At 40.3% G+C, this 22,383-nt stretch overlaps 1 protein-coding gene across 1 annotated transcript in view; it reads left to right on the top strand.

The window, feature by feature from the left end:
• TTLL5 (tubulin tyrosine ligase like 5) overlaps positions 1–22,383 on the top strand; it is a 312,098-nt gene that overhangs the window by 39,836 nt on the left and 249,879 nt on the right. The window contains exons 7-12 of the mRNA XM_060095798.1: positions 1,048–1,130; positions 7,736–7,805; positions 8,249–8,333; positions 17,614–17,715; positions 19,529–19,620; positions 20,391–20,498. Of these exons, the coding sequence (XP_059951781.1) occupies positions 1,048–1,130; positions 7,736–7,805; positions 8,249–8,333; positions 17,614–17,715; positions 19,529–19,620; positions 20,391–20,498 (540 nt within the window). The remainder of the gene's footprint in view (positions 1–1,047; positions 1,131–7,735; positions 7,806–8,248; positions 8,334–17,613; positions 17,716–19,528; positions 19,621–20,390; positions 20,499–22,383) is intronic.

The following is a 22,383-nucleotide window of genomic DNA, read 5'->3' as shown; positions in this document are numbered from 1 at the left end:
TCATATAGATGCAATATAGTGTATTTAATTAGTTGATGGACGTCTTTTGCTATTAAAATGCAGCACTGAATAATTTTGTACAAAGAATGTTCCAATATGTGTGAGCAGGACTAGAGAATACACTCCCAGAAGTAGAATTGCTCACGGAGTTTTACATTCTGTGTGGCACATGACATTTTATCCAATTCTGTGAGGTCACATCAAGGGAAAAAGCAGGGGAGGGTGGCGGAGAGAAGACAAGGAGGTCTTCTTTCTCTCCTGGTGAAATTGTGGCACCGACAAAGTCAAGTTCCTGTTGGGAGGCCTTGAAAAGACAATTTGGCTCCTATCAGAGGGAGAGTTCTTTGTCTCTGCTTCTCTCTCGTGTCCACTGACCTTCCCTAAGTGGAGGCCGGGGCCAACTGCAGGCCTCTGGGACTCCTCATATTGGTTGTGTGTTTTCTTTTCCTATGATCCAAAGGTATTTAAAGCGTAAACCTGAACCTGGGAAAGGAACAAAAGTAAAGGGCACCTTTTAACCACTTGTCAATTATTGTCCTACCTTTCCACTCACATTGTTTTATTTAAGGCGATTTTTTCTTATAAGCTCAGAGAAACTGCTTGAGGAAAGTAACCATATTAGGGGATCTGGCCTTTGACTCACATTGTCACCGTCTGCAATGTGAGCCTCTGGAGGTCCTTTAGTTAAAGGAGGCGAGGATATCAAAGATTCGTGAAGGTTGTTTGTGACAGTAATAGACTAACATCCAGATATTTGCCTTATTTTGTCTTCATCCTCTCATTCAAGAGGGGAAATGGTGGAAGAAATGTATTATGTAATATTGCCATCTCTTCCTCTCTTTCCTTTCTCTCTCCTTCTCTGTTTTCATTTTTAAGGCTAATCCAAAAATACAGGTTATTTTAGTTGCTGTCCTCCACTTAGAAATTTGGAAAATTCTTTGGGTACCTGAGTAGATAACTAGTGTTAAAATTTAAGATAATAAACTCATGTCCCTTCTTTCTCTTTGTTTCTTTCTCCCCTATTTTGTCTCCCAATATTTTGAGCAGATTCATATTCAAAGGACCGGGGACCTTGGATAGTAAAACCAGTGGCCTCTTCCAGGGGACGGGGTGTCTACCTGATCAACAATGTAAGTATGCAGCGGGTGGCATACTTCGCTCCGTGTTTGTTCTTCCCTGCTTCACCCTTTGTCTTAGCTACTAAGTCTGCGTTCAGAAGTGTGATTTGAGGAGGGGTCTGGGTCTACTGTTCACCTTACTGGCAGTAACCTCCTCCCATGCCAACAGTTACTCTATGGCTAATAAGTCACTTGATTGAATTTGGGGGGAGGGTAGCCTTTGGTGTCAGCAGAAAAGAGGTACTTTTTCTGCTTTCAGCATTCTGCCTTGCTGATTCCTTGGCACTAAGCATTAATTGGTAGCACATTTAGTTATTATCTGGCTTTTTACCAAAAATAGTTTGCTGGCCCCTCATATAGATGCAATATAGTGTATTTAATTAGTTCCTATTGTGAGGAGGACTGTGGGTTCCTGCCCTCAAGGTCATCAAGCAAATTAACCTTAATTTGGCATGGCATCCTTGCTGCTCCTGTCCCCCTCCATCCCCCCTCTTCTTCTTCCTCCTCATCCTCTTCTTTTTTCAAAAGTCATTAGTATCTTGATTCTTGGCAAAATCCTCATTAAAAGTTGTTTTTCAGTTGAATACATATACGGAGTAAATGAAATAAAATCCCAACCCTAGTCTCACTGGCTGGACTAACAACAGTAGTAACCTAACACAGTTGATTTATGTTTCTTCTTTTCTCAACTTTACATTTTGTTTCTAATCCTCAGTTTGATATTCACTCATATCACTTCCTTCCATATTACATCTCTAGCTTTCATTACTTTTTATTATTTTTATATTTTAAAAGTTTCTGATATTTACATTCTCTTCAGTAACTATGATTCAGTTTCTCTGCTTTATCTGTAAGTTGAGTAAAAAATTTAAACTCAATAGAAACTTTACAGATGGGAATTCTGAAACTTAACCAATATTTCAGTCTGGGTCTTTGTTCATTCTTCCTCCTGGACATTCGGTCAGCCCTTTCAATCTGGAAACTAGTGTTTTTCTTTAGTTCAGGAAAAATCATTCATTTTTTGTCTATGCTTCTGCTTCTGGAACTCCTTTTTAAGGCATTCTGGGTGTTTTCTTCATGTCAACTTTTCTCTCATTTTAAATTCTCTGTCTTTTCCCATCTTTATCTTCTGGATCACCAGTTTGAGCTCTATCCATTTTATCATTCATTCCATCTACTGTATTTCTATATTGGCTTTCATAAGGTACAAAAACTCTTATTTTCTGATTTGCCTTTTTTTGTGTGTGTGTGATAACAGCCTGTTGTTGCTTATTAGATGCAGTTTGCTGGCAGGTCTTTCTGAGGATACGAATTGAAAGTTTTTTAAAGTTCTCTTTTGTGTCACGAATTTTCATGGGATCATGTTTTTTTTTCCTGCTGTTGGGTTTTCTCAATTTCAGTGACCTTAAATGTTGAGTCACACTGTTGAACAAGACTAGACTGATTGAAATTTTGACAGCTGGCCTGGGTTTCCCCTACTGTTGTGTAGGACTGATTCCCTAATAACATCTCACTGGCCAGGAGGCTGACTGTGCTTTGTGTGAGGGCAAAGTGTGTTGAATGTCAGGCCGCACCTTAGGTGAATGTGGGTGAGGAAGCATGCTTCTTCCTTCCCCCTTGCCAAAACAGGGCCTGCCTGATTGTGGATATAACGGAAGAGTTTGGTGATTTCCTTGTGGGGTGGTGCTACCTTTCCTCTCTCTTCACCTTTGTGTCTGCTGTAGGGATGCAGTGGCCTCAAGTTCCACTCCTCTGTGGGATCCCTGTGCCCACCCGCAGAAGGTGTCCTCCCGAGACAGTTGTTAGGTTTCATCCTGAGGGCGAAGGCAAAGCTTTGGTTGTTGGAGAAGCCCTATTGGCCGCACTGTTTTAAATGCCGTTTGTTAATTAATTATCTGATTCTTGTCCGTTGGCTCACTCTTGCTCTTCGTGTTAGTTCACTGCCAGCTTGGAACTTCTCAGAAGTCTCCTTGGGAAGATCACTCTCACCTCTGATATTTGGGGCTGGGGCTTCTTCTGCTCTGTTTCCTCAACCTGTTCCCATCTTCTTTCTGTCTTTCAGGATTTCCTTAAAGCTTTGGTCTTTTGTTGGCTCCTTTAACTGTTTTCTAGCCTTGTTATCATTTCAGACGTTTAAAAATGTCTACTCTGTCCTTACAGTGGGACCCTGGAAGGGAAGAGGGGGAGACGGATATGTCATGTGTGTGGTCGGTACACCATCCCAAATTCCCCAGTTCTCTTTCTTTTCACATGGTCTGAGCTATTTCCTATATGTGCAGAAACTAACTTTCTAAGGGGTCTTTCGTATGGGAAAATCCTTAAATTCAGTCTGGACTAAAAACTGTACAGTAAACACTGATGGCCAGACCTTTTATGCTGAAGAAATATAGGTTCTGGTTCTGAAGCAGTAGCTATACAGCTCCAAGCCCAGGCAGGCTACAAGTTCTGCTACCTGACCCTGGGTCACTCTGGAGGCCTTTTGCCCTGGGTCTCTTGTGACAGAAGGCACTGCTCATAAGCCTTGGATCTCTCTTTTCTTGTCTCTGTTCTGACCTTGGTGTGAAGGCTCCTGTCCAACAGCTTTTCCTTCAGCTTTGTGCCAGGAGCTCCAGTGTTGTTTGAATCTCATAGACAGCACTAGTTTGGGTTTGGGTTTTAGCTGCCAAATGGAATTGCTATTGAAAGTCAACTGTGGTACAAGTTTGCTTTTTATTTTCTTAGACATGAGTCAAAAAGAATAGGATCTATTCCCAGCTCATCTGGGACTTTTTTCTCTTGGAATGCTCTTTTGCCCTGGTGATTTGTTATTTTAAAACCAACATCATAAAGAATAGAAAAGTTAAACTTTCTTTGGTGGGGCTGAGAACCCCATGCCCTGACTCTTCCCTGGATACCACGCGCGTCTCATAAAGGGGGTGACAAGTCTTTAGAGAATGCATTTGGCAGGCTCTCCTTCTCCCTCCCACATCTCCCTGGGCTGACTCCCTAGAGACCCCCTGCAGAGATCAAAGTACTTGGCAGGACCCTTTGCCTGCCACCTCCTGCTCAGTGAAGCTTTGGAATGAGTCTGATTCTTTGAGGTCTTTGGTGGAAGTGCCAGACAGAAGCCTGGGAAGATGCCAGCAAGCACCAGGGGAGCTGGCAACATGTGGACATAATGGCAAAATATTCCCATTTTTCTCCAAATCTGGAATTTTATCACCTTTTACCCAGACCTACAAACCATGCAGTTAATACTCTTCTCTCCCTCCTTGCACACAAGGCCTAACCATCTCCTCTTTTCCATACCTGGATCTTTTCCCATGGAATATGTGACCCATTAGCCAACTGGATGAAGTAACTCTTTCCAAGGCTGCTGCCTGCTTTCCTTTTAGATTCAAGGGGGAGGGAGAGGGAGTGCTCCAGTGGAGGGTCTGCGAGCAGAGCTAGTGTGAGTGGGTGAGGGATGGGGGAGGGAGGGCAGAGTTAGGTGTGAGGGCCAAATAAAAACATCTTTCCCTGTCTTCCCACTGGCGTGAGGAATGAGAGGGCCTCTTATTAAAAATTCCCCCTAATAGTCATAACCTTTTGGAAAATATCTGCAAAGAGCAACTTGTACCATTATGAGAATAGGATAAAGGATAGAAGAAGCATTACTTTTATGTAATACTGAAGAGAGAGGAGTGTGAGCTCCTACAGATGGAAGCATCTTGGCTGATTGGCGAACGTGGTCTCTTAATGATGTGCTTTTAAAAATACAGCATAAAGGAACAGAGTGGTGTTTGCTCCAGCTCCTGCAGTAACCGTGACTAAATGCCATATTTTCCCAATTTAGTATATTCAAATCGAGGAGGGAAAAGATCTGGTGTTTTCTGATTAAGGTATGAATTTGATTTATGGAAGTCAAATTTAGTCATCCTTGTCTCACACATTATTCACGGTAAATAAAATACTAGTGTTTTCTCTGAGATTTTGAAGTATCAGGAGAGTATTTTGGTCACTCTGTTCACTCCTGTATTTGTGAATATAGTTCCGTACAGCTCTCTTGTTTCTATGTGTTTATGTTTTCTTAGGTGCTCTCCATTTTTTCTCATTGTTCAACAAATAGTTAGGGAGTCCCTGTTGTGTGCCAGGTGCTGCCACTCCGTAAAGGCTTTTCAGGAATAGGGATCATCTCCTAACTCTTATGTGTCTTCATTATAATTCAGTGCACTGCTCTGAGCAGAATGGTGTGTGGCACATCATGAGGAATGCTGTTGAGTTGTGGAACTCAGTAAATGGAACCACATAGATACTATTGAGTTTGCAATAATAATACTAACTGATATTTCTTGAGCATCTACTATGTGCCTACCACTGTGCCTTCCAAATATAATCTCACTTAGACTTTATGAGAACCCTAAGAGGTAGTTACTGTTCCTTCCATAGTAAGTGAAGATTTTAACTCATCTTGCTGATTCCCTCTTAACCATTGTACCAGTCTACCTTACAATAACTTAACAGATACCATGAGCTTTAATCTTAAAGTTGAATTAGAAAAATGGATGGGTTTCCAACTTTCCCAACAATTCAGATTCTTGCTTTAGCATACTTGGGAGGGCAATTTGAGCTTAGAATTGACATCATTTAAAATGAGTTAATTGGGGATGGATGAAAAGGAGACAGGCTTGAAGATGTCAAAAATTTCGTTAGTTGCTTATCAGTATATTACACTATACAAAAAAACTGTACTCAAACAATTCCTTTCTTCCGTGAGCTTACAATTTAATTACTAGTGCAGATAGAAATGAGAGGTATAGACCATTGAACAAATACTAAAGTTACCGAAATAATGTAAGAGATTATGTTCTGCATAATTCAAAGGACAAATGTATATGAGGAGGAAGAGAAGAGAGGAAATGGGCATGGATGTTAGATGTGTCATAGGGTGAAGACCATTACCATTGTAGTCTCTGGTTCCAAGTAGAGTTGGGTGGTTACATATCTGTTGTAGCCTGTAGTAGGCGTTACTTAGTAGAAAAAGAGCTGCAATTGTTTAATTTTAGGTTTGGAACACGGCCTGCAGCTTGCTTCTTTGTACTGTGATTGCATCAGTCCTTACATACTAAGCTGACTCAAAATAGAGACAGTATGTGTGAGAAACTGATCAGGAAATGGTGTGGGTCACCAAGTCCAGAGTATGAATCAGTAGTGACGTTGTAGTGTCCGTATGATGCATAGAGATGGCTTGTGAAGTTGTGTTCTGAGTTTGAGATGGCAGCAGTGGGAAATGAGAGAGGAATCTCATTATCTTGACCCCGGAGTTGCTTCTTGTGGTTGTGTATGATGTTATGGGTCACACAATTATCCTTATTTTATAACTGTAGTACTTGGGATAGCAAATGCATTATTATAAAGGCAAACTTTTAAATTTGGACAGTTATTTTAGGTCAGAACTTGTGAGAAAAGGTGCAAATAGTGCTTAAGAATTAAGCTTCTGAGGCAGACTTCCCGGGTTCAAATGGTGCTCTATCACTTCTTAGCTGTGTGACTTTGAGCAGGTTCCTAACCCTCTCTGACTCTTCCCTCATCTGTAATATTTGGATGGTGTTATACCTACCATGGGTTGGATGAAGATTAAATGAAATAATACTTGTGAAGGATTAGAACAGTGTTGGCACATAGCAACTCTTCAGTACATTTATTAAATTTTTTTTCCTGCAAATGTTAATAGTGTTTCTGTTGTTGCTACGATAGCTGTTATCATCACAATTGTCATTATAGCCACTTCCCTTTTGGAGTTCTTTTGTCCTGTGTGGATGGTGGTGACTGACAACTGATTTTTCTGTTTTAGTCTCACTTGGAATTGTTCTTCCAGATCTCTTTCCACTCTGCAGCCTCACATCTTGCACTTGTAGGTGTGCTGCTTTGTGTTCTTTTAAATTCTATATATTTGCTGTCCCTCTACTCAAACATCAAACTCTTTGGGAGTAGGGATTGGGCTCTGTGAGGGCAGGGATTGCATTTGTTTTATTCATCACTGTATCCCCAGTGCCTTATACAGTACCCATCATACTCATCATTATTTATTATATAGACAGCTCTCCTTCATTGAAAAAAGTATTTAAAAGATCTAGTTCATTCTTTACCTACAGTGGTATAGCAAGCACTGTTGAGTGAATCAGTGAAATATCCATCCCATTTCACAGGGAAAATGCCAGGATCCATTGTAGAAAGATCTGTAAGTTCTCTGAGCAACTTGATGAAAGCCTTCCTGTAAGAATAATGGTAGTATTTTAAAATATCCAACATGCTTTACATTTGGGAGAAAGCAAGTTTTAATTTATTTTTAAGTAGCTTTTATTTTCTTGGCATGTAAATATTTAATATCATGTATATAAATCTTTAAAGCTGTTTAGGCTCTATTATGAGAGGTGCTGTGTAAATTTTGTTTTCCCCCATTATAATTGGATTTTCACAGTGTTTATGGAAGTGGTGTGTTATATGGCCAATTAATATACGGGTAGCTTAGAGGAAACCTTTTCTTAGAGTTTTAGTTTTCCATATTATCCTTTCTAAATGGTTAAGAACTTTGCTTCTTTATTGTAAGTCAGGATTCCTTTGCATTTCTACCTTTCATTTTTCTCTTTACTCAATAGCCAAACCAGATTTCCCTGGAAGAGAACACCTTGGTCTCCCGTTACATTAACAACCCCCTGCTCATAGATGGTGAGTTGTGATTAGGTCTTTGACTGGATTGGGCTAGATCGTACTAAATTTTTTTTTTAACGTTTTTATAGTCTTCTCTAGTAAGTCTTTATTAAACTAGTGTGAAATTCTTGGCAACTGTGGCTCCAGAGATGAAGCTGGTTCCTTACCTACCTCATGGTATTATTTTGAAGTTGACTTTGAGATAATAAAAAAGAAAGTGCTTTATATGTTATAACAGAAACAAATATATATGAAAACTGTACAATGCATATATATATATATATATTTACAATGTATGGTATAATTATTATTTATCCTCAAAAGGGAAGGTGTGTGGGCAGTGTATGTTTCATGGCGAGAGGAGGACTGTCTTTCATATTTCTTTGTTACTTTGTACTATTCATTCTGTAACAGAAGACAAATGAGCTTCGCTTTTCCTGTGTACCCCAATTTTTTTCCAGACTTCAAGTTTGATGTGCGCCTCTATGTGCTTGTGACTTCCTATGATCCTCTTGTCATCTATCTCTATGAAGAAGGACTGGCTAGGTAAGAGACCTTGAGCGGAGGGTGTTTATTCGAGTTGACCCATTAAAGAGTGTATTAAGATCAGGTTGTTTTTCTGTTGTATTCAACTCAGGAAAATAAGAGTGTCCCCAGATGGGCTTCAGATTACAGAAATCAGTCTTATCACTTCACAGTCTCTCTTGCATATCCACACATATGAACAAGCATTTGTATGTAAACACGCACCTTTCCCAGCAGGGATCCAGGATCACACTGTATTTTCATGCAATGGTAATTGGTATGAAGATCCTATGGCCACTGTTGTTCACAAATGGTCTAAAAAGGAAAAAGAAATCTCACATGTGTATACCTGTTATATGCCAAGCATTTATTTTAATGCTCACAACAACCTTAAAGTCGATGCATTTTTGCAGTTGCGGAAACTGAGGCTTTGCGTAAGGGAACTTGAAGTCACTCCCCTGAGGTCTCCAGCAGGTGGATGGTGGAGTGGGAATTTGAACCCCTGGATCTGACTCCAGAGCTGAAGGCTTGAGCTGTTTCATGCCCTCTTGTATTTAGGGTGGGCATTAGCTGCTTTCTTTTTTTTTCACCTACAAGTCTGTAATATATTTTACAGTGATTTTATATATATATATATATATATATATATATATATATATATATATATATATATATAATATATATATTTCTGTTTTTCTTGAGGTACTTCTTAAGTTTTAAGGTAGTGTGACTTACAAAATAAAGTTCAACTTATAATAACTTGAAGTTTCATTTCCCATATCCATAGGATTTTTCAGGTGACAGTGTTTTTTTAGACCCTTTAAATTGTTTAAAATAAGTATATAACTTTGGTGTGCTTGTGTTCTTTTCTCTCACAAAGCTAATATATATATATATATATATATATATTTCCCCCACAAAATTTATATATATTTTTTACTTATATATTTTACCAAAGAACTCTGAAGTTCTTTTTATGCGTAGTTTTCTTATAGAGCATAGAAGTTTAGGAGGTGGTTTGCATCTGTAAAAAGCATGGCCTATGTATGTTTCTGTATTTTAGGAAATGTACATCAAAGATGGGAAATACCGTGGATAAAAGAAGCCTACATATTTAGGTGTAGGTGCTTTGAGACATATCATTGTACTCTGACAACTGTTCTTTTAGAATCGGATTTCAATTATTTTAATTATTTTTTAGACTAACATTTTTTGATGCATCGTGTGCCTAGAGTCAGAGGGTGAGAACAGTTAACCAAATTCTACCTGGTTGAGCTATGTCTTCCCTTCACCTCTAGGTGGCAGTGACAGCATCTATAAGCGTGGTCACATTCTTAACTAAGATTTGAGTTTGAACCCTGGGAACACTGAAGGCCACGGAAGCTCCCTAGTTCTGGCCTCTGGTTCCTTGAAAATTGAGGAGGGAGAAAACTAAAATATTTCTCCGTTTTTAGGTAAAGGGCTGAACCAGGTATCTGGGCGCAAACTACTAATCTAATCAGATTTTCATCGGAAAGAAGTTTTCTGTAGTGTGTTTAGACACATGTGCTCTCATATTTTGAAGTATAGGGATAAAAGCTGAGTCTCCATATTATCTAGAACAAAAAGAAGGTGAAATAAGGCCTCTTACTTCTGCTCAGGTGTATAAGATGCTGAGGATTTTCCATTTTGTAATACGAGATGTCTGAGCTTTCCCTCCTGAGTATCATGAGCTTCTTCACCCTTCTCCCTCCACTCATCCTCACCCAGCTTGTCTCCTGTACCCTTCTCGGGAACCGATTATGTCCTGCCATGAACTGGACTTCTTGAATAGGGAAAAGACCTCAAGTTTATGCTTACTGTGTCTCAAGGATATCATAGCAATATGTTTTGCAAATGATTCCAAAGGTATTTCACCCACAATATTAATAGCCCTTGCTATTGGTAAAATTCGGCATTGTTTTAAAACCTCAATGGCTCAGATGCAAAATGAGGACAATACTAATATTTATTATAGAACTTACTACAGCTGTGCTAGTGCTTTGGCTATTGGGTGTGTGTTGGAAGTCAGAACCCACTGAATTGAGTAACTCTTCTCTTGCCTCCAGCAGGAACTGAGTATATTTATTTATATATTTTTAAAATGGATGCTCTTTCTTAGAATAATTTGGAAAACAAATTTGTAAAAATTTGGATTCAACTGAACCAAAAGAAAAAGAATTTTCAGGGTTTTGGCTATTTTACCTAAAAGTATAGGCGAATATAAAAGCTTTACAGTAGTACATTATGACAGGCTATTAGCCAGTCCTGCAAGGGTGCATTGCTCTGCACAATAACTTCCATGTGCCTAAGTCCCTGTGTCTTAACCACTGTGTATCTTGGCACTCATCTCCTGCTTTTTAATCCTCAGAAGCCATTCGACTGTGTCATTACTTTCAACAATAGTCTACAGCATCTCCAGATCTGCAGCTTCTAGTAATCTTGGGTCACGTTTGTTTTAAATAGACATTACTGAAGATAATCAGTTTGGGATGAGATCACTAGACCATTTTACTTTGAGGCTCAAAAAGGAAAACCATAATCTTTCCTAAAGAGACAGAACTGGTGGCAGTGTAATTGGTTTCCTTCTTCAGAAAAGAAGGGTCTTATCCCATATCACTTCTGTTTGGGGCCTCAAAATTCATGTTTAATGACAGAAGGATTAAGTTCATTTCATAAGACGGTTCTGTGAAGTAAGAATTTTGTGTAAATTCTTTACCTTCTTAAATTTACTAAAGAAAAAAACCCTAAATAGTTTCTTTCTAGATTAATCATTTCAGCTGTCCTTGCTTTATTAACATAGGAAGTAGAAAGACTCTCATTATTTTCTTATACGTGGGCACAATATTGAGGCGTTTTAAAAAATTGTCTCAGTGGTGTTTGAGTCCAGTATTTTGCCCCTTCCTACTTTTTGAGTTTCACGTGTATGTTACTGTTTTACACCAGCAGGGGGCACTCAAGTTTCCAGAGAGGGGTGCTTTTCTCTACCAAAATGGTGTAGGGTTTTTTTTCCTGACAGAGGTGGAATCCAAAAAGACTTTGTTCTGGTTTTTACAGTTTTAGGTGGATCCAGTATGTGGTCTAAATGATTTGACGAGGCCCTTTTTGAGACAAAGCTAATAGCCAAATTTTCACTGAAACAGGAAAAATAAAAAGTTGAAAAAAATTAAAACAAAATTGAATTGAAAACCAAATGTGCTATCATATCAGAGACCCAAAGATGTAGCACTGTCAGCTGCGGGGAAATGAAAGTGCCCCTCCAGGGAACTGGGAGAGCTCCATCCGCACGGTGGGTTGGGAAGATGGGACACTGAGAAGGCCCGGGTCAGGGACTGCCTCTCTTCTACTCAGCCATAGTATTCAGTGGAAATTCAGAAAAGATCCCAAAGCATTTGTAATGCCTCTGCCTTCCTCCCCACCCCCAGTTACTTCTTCAGTAGCCTTCCTTGCTAATTAACACTGGCTCCGCAGGGATATTTACCTTTTCTCTGCTGGATTCCTGTGGTTTTGAAAGAATTCAGGTACTTGCCGGTTGCCAAGGAATTCAGATTACCTCACAGGCTGCACACACTGTCCAGAATCTGCCATAGCAGCAAGAGGGGGAAGAGACACCAACAAGGGGAAGAAAACCCTCTCCAGTGCTCATTGTCACCCTCCCTGGCAGGCCCTTGCTGTTTGTGAAGTTTGAGTCATTTCTGGCTCTGAAGACCAGGGGATCAGGCTGGTAATCCCCTCCCAGACGGCTCCGCAGGGCGCTGCCTAGTCACTGCAGCACTTTGGCAGTCTCCCGGCCGCAGCTGGTTGACAGCAGATCAGAGAGCTCTTGGGCCTCTTGTTCTCTTCCATAAGATTTTTCTGGGTCAGGCCAGGATGAAACCCAGTGGCTCCTGGCAAGGCTGCCTGAGGTGCTGTCTCTTCACCCTCCAGGCCTTTCTGGCACTGAATGGTTACACCTGCTGAAAGATAACACATGTGCCACAGCCAGAGTCTCTTGAGAGTTGGCCTCCCCTTACTTTGTACATTTGTAGTAAATGTTTGTTAGAACATGTAGCTATCAAAGCGGGGTTGGGGGGTTCGGTTTAACTGTCCTACATCTAGACTCTCTGTAACTCTGACTATGGTGTCGTATTCATAGAAGAACAAAGTAGTTTGTGAACGGGGAAAGAGAGTTCCAAAGACCCCACTAACTCTGTGCTTTCCTTCTTGTTTGAGTTCCATGTTGGTAAAGTTCGTGAACAAGCAACTCAGCTGTAGTTTTCGGTTAGTGCTTATCAGGTACCTACTATATGTCTAACATTGAAACCCTTTCTTCACATACACACTCAAGAGTTTGAGACAAATTATTATCATTGTATTGATTCTCACTGGGAAACATTAGAAAGCAAAAAGGAAATGTAGTTTTTGATTTAAGAATTTGTCAGAATAAAGGTAATCTATATATATTTTAATGTGGCAAAAAGAGAAAAGGGCATATAGTTCTCTGTTCATCATAGGTGGTGAAATAGAGCTCAGGGTTTCAGATTTACAAAGAAAGTAGGAACCCCCCCATTCTTTTTTTCTTTTTCTTTTTTTTTGTTTTGTTTTGTTTTGTTTAAAGGTCAAAGCTATGAAATTCTGTCATGAGAGCTTTTCCTAAATCTTGATTTCATTAAGAGGGAGGTTCAAGACTTAATTCATCATGTAAATTTCAGTATGTGTTAGGAGCGGTGTTTACAAACTTGGTTGTGGGCTACCTAGTAGAGAATTACCTCTTTTAGGTGTTTCTAATAAAGAAATTGTGTTGAAGCTTTCAGACCTAAATAGGGTGAAATTTGATATGTGAAGATCTAAATTACAAGTCATAAACTTAAATGCTTACAAGGACATTCCCTGAAAAGGTTGGCCCAGTGGAGACTGGAGAACCAGAGATCACATGTCCCACCTAAAGCGTATTTACTCTTCATTGGCAGCAAGTCGTTGATATGTGGTAGTACTGTGGTCTGAATGCTACCTCCCAAGTTCATATGTGGAACTCCTAACCCCCAAGGTGATGGTATTAGGAGATGGGGACTTTGGGAGGTGATTAGGTCATGAGAGTGGAGCCCTCATGAATATGATTAGTGCCCTTTAATATAAGAGGCCCTGGAAGGATTCTTCACCCCTTCCACCCTGTGAGGACACAGCAGGAAGGTGCTGTCTGTCTGCCTGCATCTTGACCTTGGACTTCCAGCTAACAGAAATAAATTTCTATTATTTGTAAGCTACGCAGTTTATGCAGTTTATAGTATTTTGTTATGGCAGCCTGAATGGACCAAGACAGGTGGTATTGCCAGATCTTCTGGTTTTTTAAGGGAGGCTGAAAATTCTAGATTTTTATTGAGAAACTTTTGTTTTTAGACTTTTAATTTTGAAACCATTTCAAAGTTATGGGAAAGCTGTAAAAATAGTATGAAGAACTGCCTTTTAACTTTCCTCTAGAGACCCACAGTCAAATTTGGCCAACTGTCCTGATAATGTTCTTTATAACAGAAAGCTCCAAATCCAGGATCACATGTTATATTTAGTTGTCAAGTCTCTTTAGTCTCCTTTGATCTGGAACATTTACTCTGTCTTTTCTTGACTTTCATGACTTCAGCATTTTTTAAGATTTAGGCTGGTCATTTTGTAGAATGGCCCTCAATTTGTGTTTGTCTGATATTTTTTCATAATTAGACTGAGGTTATGTACTTTTGGCCAGAATGTCACAGAATGTTCTTATTGCATTAAACCCAGTGGTACATGATAACTATTTAGTGGTGTTTGAGCACTGAAGACAATGTCTGACAGATTTCTCCACTGTAAATTTACTTCGTTTTCCCCTCTGTAATTAATAAATATCTTATGAAGAGATACTTTGAGACCATGTAAAATCTCATTCTTCATCTCATTTTCACCCAACAATTTTAATATTCATTGATGTTTCTTGCCTGAATGAATTATTACTATGATGGTTGTGGAATAATGATTTTCTAATCCCATCATTCCTTTTACTTGTATTATTTGGCATTTTACTCCCAAGAAGAGTTTTCTCTCCATCCTGTTCATTTATTCATTTGTTTATATATACCAATGTGGACTTAAGGATTCCTGTGTTATTTAATGGGTTGTAATCCTTTACTATTATGATTTATTTTGATGCTCAAATTGTCCCAGATTTGGCCAATGGGAGCCCGTTTAAGCTGACTTTTGTGTCCTTCTGACATGTCCCTTCATTCTTTGAGCACAAGATATTTCAGGCTCATCTTCTTTCTCTGTCCCAGCCTGGAATCAACTATTTTCTCCAAGGAGCAGTGGTTGCTTTTAATGGAGGATAGTATTTAGACATACAGATCCAGGTGCTAGATATGCTCATTGTTCTGGGGTGTCTCTGCTATCAGGTCCTTGCAATGGACATACCTAGGAAATATGTGTATAGATACACGTACATGTACACATACATACACATTTACATTTATATTTATTTCTGTATCTCTATATTGAAAATCAGGAGTTCATACAAATACCTCCAATTCTAGCTCAAAACTACAGCATTCATTCTAGCTTTTTCCCTTTCCATATTTTTTATCTTTTTTCCAACAGTGAGAAATCTGACTTCTATTATCTTCAACATATTTATTTACTCAGTCCCCTCGTGTGTAGCTAGTCTCCCAACCTCCCTGTCACTACCCCATTCAGATGTCCTCCTTGTGTGGACTTTGACCCTTGTGGGGCACCACCCTGTGTAGATAACCTCCTTGTACTGCCTCTGGGCTGCCTTCCCGTCCTGTCCACCATTTTCCTCACATGGACCCTGGCTGCCACTGGGCTTCAGGAAGGAAGGTCTGCATTTTAAATGCTGACCAAGTTATTCAAGTTTAAAAATAAAAAACAACCTTTGTAGGTTAATCAGAACTTGATTAGTAGGCCAGATCTAAGACTAATGGGACCTCTGATGTAGAAAATAAGATGAAAATATTGGAAAATGGTGGTCAGAGATGAATGTGGTTTGTTTAATCCAGATTTTAGTGAGAACCATAAACTCCTCCTGGGTTGGGAGGAAAGATGAGCATATACACCTGCCTTTCCTCTACATGGTCTTCTACATTCCTTGTTCAGCTGACTGAAATAAAGAGTGTAACACTTTTGCCCTTTTGGGTAACTTTTCCACTGAGCTTAGTTTTTTGTTTCTGTTTTCTCTAATTCTTACTTCTTCTTATACTTAGAAGAACTGTCACATTAATGATCTTGTCCTTCCTGAGTTTCAGAATATAAATGTCCCAGCTAAAAGGAAGACTAGGAAGAAGAAAACTTATTTTTTTAGAGATGCAGTCCTATTGAAAAAAGGAGGATAGGAATGACAGATGTGTTGGGTACCAGTTTACAGTTAACTGCCAGGCCTTTGCCAGTCTTTTCATGTTGACCAAATTAGATCAGGTAGTTGTATTTAGAAGAGGAGAAAAACCTCTTTCTCTAAAGCAGAACCTTTTCCCTCCCTCTAAATCATTATTTTGGGGGAGAGATGGCAGGTGGTATGTCACTGTGAGGTAATGTCTGGTTGAGGCAGGCAGCCTCTGAGGCCTGCATGGGCCCCCTTCGCATTTCACAAGAATTCAGAGAATGACTATTTCCCGCTTGATTGGAGGATCTCTGACGAAGGAAGACTGGGATGTATAGGTAAGGTTTACTCACCACGGAGTGACATGGGTGAAGTTAAGTGATAACTGCTGGAAGTTTCTGGAAAACCTGAGGTCCTTCTCATGCATAGACGTAATGCTCCTCAGACTCTTGCCCCTTAGCCGTACATGCCTGGTCAACATTTTCTCTTTGTCCACATCCTTCTTCCTGGCCTCATGTTTGTTTATTTTAGTTTTGCGGGGTTTTTTTTGGTTTTTTTATTTTTCCTTTTTCCACTCTTCTTCCTTTGGCTCTTGTAGATTTCTAGTACAGGGACTTAGGGAGCAGAGATGGTGGGTGAGTGAGAAGAAACAGAGGAGAAGAAAAATATTAAATGCTGCCCTTCAGTGTGGTAAAAATTCACGTTGACTTCATAGTCTGAGTAAGCACATGTAAATCATTTGTAAATCATGTGAACATAAACCTGTGGCCTTCCAGGATTTTTTTTCACACACTTGGTTGTGCCTCTGGGGAAAACCACTTTAGTGAAGGGTGATACGGTTAGAGTGGTATGTAAACGGGGTGATATTTACCATAACCGTTCGACGCGAGTGTACTTTTGTTGATGCTGAGCATCACTGGAAAGTTTTCTCTTTCCTTGGCTACTTCCTTCAGAGGCACATATATTTTATACTTTGGTCTTCTTTTGACAACAGTCCAGGATATCAAATTGCTGCTCTGTTTTCAGTGGGCTCCGTGTTTAATCCCTCTTTTTGCCGCCATTCCAAATTCAGGAATTAATCCACTCTAGGCTCATATTTATGCTGTTCTGCAGACTTAGGCTTTGTATGCTGTTAATGCTGCCATTATTGTTTTCTTAATTTTATAGATCAGTTCTGTTTTTTCCTATGGATGTGAGTTCTAAGTCTCTATATTATTATGCTGTCCTTTTTTTTCTTTTTGCATAATATTTTCCATAGAATGCTTTAGTACCAGGCACTGTGTAGGCACTCAGGTGTTTCTTGACAGGCTAATGTCCCATCATCCACAGCATGCTATACACAGTTTCCTTGACTGTGAATAACTTTGTTTTCATTTTTCATCTTTCCTATCCGTCTAAGGTTCTGTATCAAAAAAGCAGCATCTCGTGGTTAAGAACATGGGTTTTGGAGTCAGTGTGATCTGGGGCAAGTTACTTAATCTTCCAGATCGTATTTTTTTTTTTTTTTTTTTTTTTGTAGTATGCAGGCCTCTCACTGTTGTGGCCTCTCCCGTTGCAGAGCACATGCTCCAGAAGTGCAGGCTCAGCGGCCATGGCTCACAGGCCCAGCCGCTCCGCGACATGTGGGATCTTCCCTGACCGGGGCACGAACCCATGTCCCCTGCATCGGCAGGTGGACTCTCAACCACTGCGCCACCAGGGAAGCCCCCAGATCATATTTTAATGTTCATATCTGTTTTAAAAATTAGACATAATGGTACCTCCTTCAGAAAATTGCTTTAGTGATTGAATTAAATGTGATATTGTACATGAAACACTTAGCGTGGGGGTTGGCACTTAAGAAGCACTCAGTATTTGAGGAGGATGCCACCTCCCTGTATTAATATCTCATTGATCCTGTATTTTATCGAAGCCCTGTTCCTGACACTTAACCTGTGTCTTTTCTATCAGGTTTGCCACCGTACGATATGACCAAGGAGCCAAGAATATTCGGAACCAGTTCATGCACCTGACCAATTACAGTGTGAATAAGAAGAGTGGAGACTATGTCAGGTACTGGCTACACCTGAGCCAGGAGCCAGGGAAGTTGGTCTCCGAGGCAGGCATTGGAGAAGTGCAGAGTTAACTTGTTGCACTGGAGGAAAACTTTACGCTCATATCCATGTAACTTAGAGCTATTGGAGTCATTTCATGTAGTTTTGAGGCTTACCTGCTACGGCTTCTCTATTGCTTGCCCACCTACAATGTCCCCCTTTCTCCACCAAAATATGCCTTCCTTCCCAAGTTTCGTCTGCCTCATTGTCAAGTTCCCTCACTTGACTTAGAGGTAGGAATTTTATAGGCATATGGAACTTTTTCGAAGTCAAGAAATTAGGTTATTTCAGCACTTGGCAAAATGTATCAAAAGCTTCAGAAATGGTTGTGCTCTTTGACCCAGCAATTCTATTTCTAGGAGCTTAACCTTAAGAAATAAAGGATTTATACACAAGATTAGAAACAAGAATGTTCATCACTGTACATTGTCAGGTGGAAAAAGCAAGTTACCACACAGTACATGCAATTTAGTTTCTTTTTTGAATATGTAAGGTAACTAAAGCTGTTTTTTCCCCCCGAGGGGCTGTGGGAGAGAGAAGAAAGCTAGAAGGATATATCTTAAAATGTTAACAGTCCTTAACTATAATGGATGGGATTTTGGGTGGGGGATGTCTGTCTTCTTCTCTGTACTTTTATGTTATTTCCTAAGTTTTTCTAAAAGAAACACTTCTATGATCGGGGGAAAAAACGTTAGGAATAAATTAAATAAAGAAGAAACGAGGCCATCTCAGAAAAAGATTCAGTGGAACGGAGTACCAGCCCAGCTGTGTGGAAATATTCTTTCTGCTGTGTTTTCTTTCATCCTGATAATTTTGCCAGAAACTGGAAAAATAAAAAAGAAACCCAAACAGTTACTTTCTACTCAGACTAAAAATAGGTGCCTAGGAGGTCCAAGGAAAAAAAGAAAGGAATCTGGAAGTGATGGCATAGTTGCCGAAGCTGTATAGATTTCATTGAGTGTCCCGTGACCGGTGTTAGGAATTGGTTGAAGATGCAATATCCTGCACTTCGGAAGATGAGCAAAGATGCAACTGGTGGGTTGTGGGGTGGTGATAGGGAATAAGGGGGCAGCTGTAAAATACAGGTTTCGGATTGCAAGACCCTTCCAACAATCTGGGAATGTGCCCTATTTGCCGCTTTGTTGCTGTAGCGGTGGTGTACTTCATTACTTCTATTGTTGCTCTAGTGCATTCTCCCTTGGGTGATACCTCAAAAGGTATCCAAAAAAGCCGTGTCTATCACTAGACAGAAGGGAGCTTGCTTCAGATACCAGCACGGTTCTGTTCAGGGTTAACTCATTAAAATGCTGCGCTAGATTAGCTTACTAGCCCATCTAGACTCAGTTCTGGTCTGAAAATGGCATTAGAGGCCGGTTTGTGGGCTCATGTGACATTTACCTCAAAGGCAAGGTTAGTATCCCCAAGCATTTCAATCTGTTAATATTTTGTAACCATTCTTAAATTTGTTTACATTCTTTCACAAATTTCTTCTACTGGTTCATGATGCATAATTGTTTGGTTAAGGAGGAATTTGCCTTCCTTTCCCCTACCCCCCTCATTAAGGCAAGTTATATGCATTTTTCATTTCAATGGAAGAAACTGGTACAAAGGCGTATATGACAAAAAGGACCAAGAAAAAGTGGGTGAGTGGAAGTCAGCAAAGGGAATATTTTTCTAAAGACCGATAAGGAAAGAAGGCTCTTTGTAAAAAATCTTGTTTCTAGAGCCAGGCCTAGTTGCATACGTGACATTGATCCATGAATTTGTTTTAGTTGTGATGATCCGGAAGTGGAGGATTATGGGAACAAATGGAGCATGAGTGCTATGCTTAGGTATCTGAAACAAGAAGGCAGAGATACAACTGGTGAGTACCAGGGCTTTTTCCTTTTTGTCTTCTCTTCTTCGTATAACTGTACTATTATCTCTAACCAGGAGTCATTCTCTCGAATTCTAATAGTGTTGCTGAGATGTCTGATGGGATCATTGTTCTTGGTGTTAATTTTTCCTGCCCTTTACAAGATGGAGAACAACAAGCTTACTTACCATGGCTCCCCAAATCCCTTCTCTTGTTTCTAGTTTGGAAGACAACTTTTTCCTTTAGTTTTTAGGGAATTTATCCTTCTTGAATGTTGAACTGCTCACTAAAATACGGTCAGCTTTTTACATAACAAATTGTCTATCTCCATATTGGCCCTGAGTTCACATTTTCCTAAGGCAATCTCTTTCATTCCTGTTGATGAATTGGAGAATGGACAGTGTCAAGTTTGAGTACACAGGCTTGGAATCAAAATGGACACTGTCGCTGAGCCTTGAGCAGAATGGGAAGCAGTGTGCCAAAAGGCCTATCTCAGTCCACAAAGGGAAGGGTGAGAGGAGGAGAGTGAGAAGCGGGGAAGGCTCCTTTTCCAGTCTGTGTCTGTCTCTTGTCATAGGAGACTACTTGAGTACATCTCCCAGCACCTCCATTCTTGCCTATGTCCCTCTGTTCACAGACATGCCTTCTCCTGGAGCACCCATTTGCAAGACTGCCACACGGAGACTTCTTTGAATGAGCACATGTGCTGTTATAAATTATATTGTGTTCTGGAATCCAGTCCTAATTCATGCATTATAGTGTTTTTTTTTCTTCTGTAGCGTTGATGGCGCATGTAGAAGACCTGATCATTAAGACTGTAATCTCTGCTGAACTAGCTATTGCCACAGCCTGTAAAACTTTTGTTCCTCATCGCAGCAGTTGTTTTGGTAAGGAGACTCAAGAAGCTTAACATATTTTGTGAAAAGGGGCTTGGGAAGTTGGGATGGGATACTAGGGTAGAGAGGCTTAGTGATTCTACAAGGGTAAAAAGTATGTGGTGGACTTTTCTTTCTTTCTAAACTCACGTAGCGTATGAAGAGGCCGGTGGTGAACATAGTTGGAGGTCCCCTGAGGACTAACTAGCTTTCGGTGTGGGAAGCAGGGATTGTAACTAAAGTGTGGGTCTCTTTGTCAGAGCGCAATCAGAAAAAGTCTGCAACGGACTGTACAGGAATCCAGCTCTAACAAATATATTCCAGAGCTCTCTGGCAGCCAGACTGGGAACTGTTCCAAGAAGCTCTGGCTGGTACCAGTATGTGCTTTCTCCCATTTTCCAATGGCTCCTCCTTTTTGTTTTAGTCTTCTTTCTGGTGGGTTCCCCACCCCCACCCCTTCTTTCTTCCCTTCCTCTTCCTCCTCCCCTTCTCTTCTCTCCCACCCCTAATTCCCTATTTGCACAGAGAAAGAGTAAGAAGCAGATCACAACTACTGCACCAGGAAGCCTGTTGCTCACTGACCCTCTAGTTGTGACTGTAGCACCGAGGGTGCCTGCCCCCGTTTGCTCTCTGTGTGGATGTGAGTCCTTAGTGATTGTTGGTATGCATGTCTGTGCAGTCACACAGGCTTTCAGCAGGTGGCAGGCTGTGTTAGTAAAACACGGTAGGGTCATTGATGGGGGGATAATTAAAGGAATACAGTAGGAGACAGCGTAACAGAGAAGTAAAGAACATGGGCTGTAGAGCCTGACAGACTTAGTTTGAGACCCATTTGTACCCCTTATTAGTTTTCTGATTTTCAACAAGTTACTCTAATCCTGTTTCCTCAACTATAAAATGGCAGTAATGATGGTACCTACCTTCTAAGAGTACCTTGAAGGGCAAATGAGATGACGTACGCAAAGCACTATTTGTACTCCATAAAAATTTTTTTTAAAATTATTTTTATAATTAGACATTATAATTCTTGATCTCTTTAATAGATTATCATAACAGCCTGTACTTGAGGGGCACTAAACAAAGGGAAATGTTGAGACTCTGAATAGAAGATGGTAGATGAACCAGGACCTAAAATTATACAGGCAAAAAAGAGGTTATGATATGTGTATATCTTCTTAAAATGCAAATATGTTCATGTCTTCTAAAACCCTTAAATGGCTCCCTAGGCTTAACTTGTAAATAGAACCTTGATAGGACTTCAGAGCTTCTAAGGATCTGACCCCAGCTGACTTTTCTAGAATTCCATTTCCCCTCCTACACCTTAGAATCCAGTGGTGCCACTGAGGACTCCATGCCTTTGTGCCTCTCTGTAGGTCCTGCAGTCCAGCTAGACTCTGCCCCTGTCTGCCCTACACACTCCTGTTTATGTTCTGAGACTCAGCTTGACGTCTCCTCCAGGAACGCTTGCCTAACAAAGTGCCCTGTTGCGTCTCCTGTCTCCTGCTGTTCTGTACTTGTTCCATTATGTTCTCTTCCTACCGGTAGTCACTGAGCTTATTGTCTTGAATTCTTAGTAGTCACTGTGTCTCCCCTTCCACTCTCACCCTGTTTCTGCCAAACCAAACCTTTTATCATCTCCGTAGACCTCCCAGCTCTTTTCCTAACCCTTTGCCTTTGCACCTGCTTTATCCCGTGCCTGAAATATCTTTCTCATGTTACTTTACCTAGAAGATAACTGACATCTTTTCAAGATAAAGTCAAGTATCACTTCTTCAGTGACGTTTTCCCTAAGTCTTCCCATCAGAGTTAGCCACCTCGACCCCAGCACTCTGTTCAGTCTCCAGCGACCCCTGCATGTACTTTAGTTCCTGTTTACGTGTCTGTCTCCCCCGCTGGA

The sequence above is a fragment of the Mesoplodon densirostris genome, chromosome 4 (assembly GCF_025265405.1).
Source record: "Mesoplodon densirostris isolate mMesDen1 chromosome 4, mMesDen1 primary haplotype, whole genome shotgun sequence".
Taxonomy (NCBI): Eukaryota; Metazoa; Chordata; class Mammalia; order Artiodactyla; family Ziphiidae; genus Mesoplodon; species Mesoplodon densirostris.
Note: the sequence above shows the minus strand (reverse complement) of the source record. Positions and strands in the feature narration are given on the sequence as shown.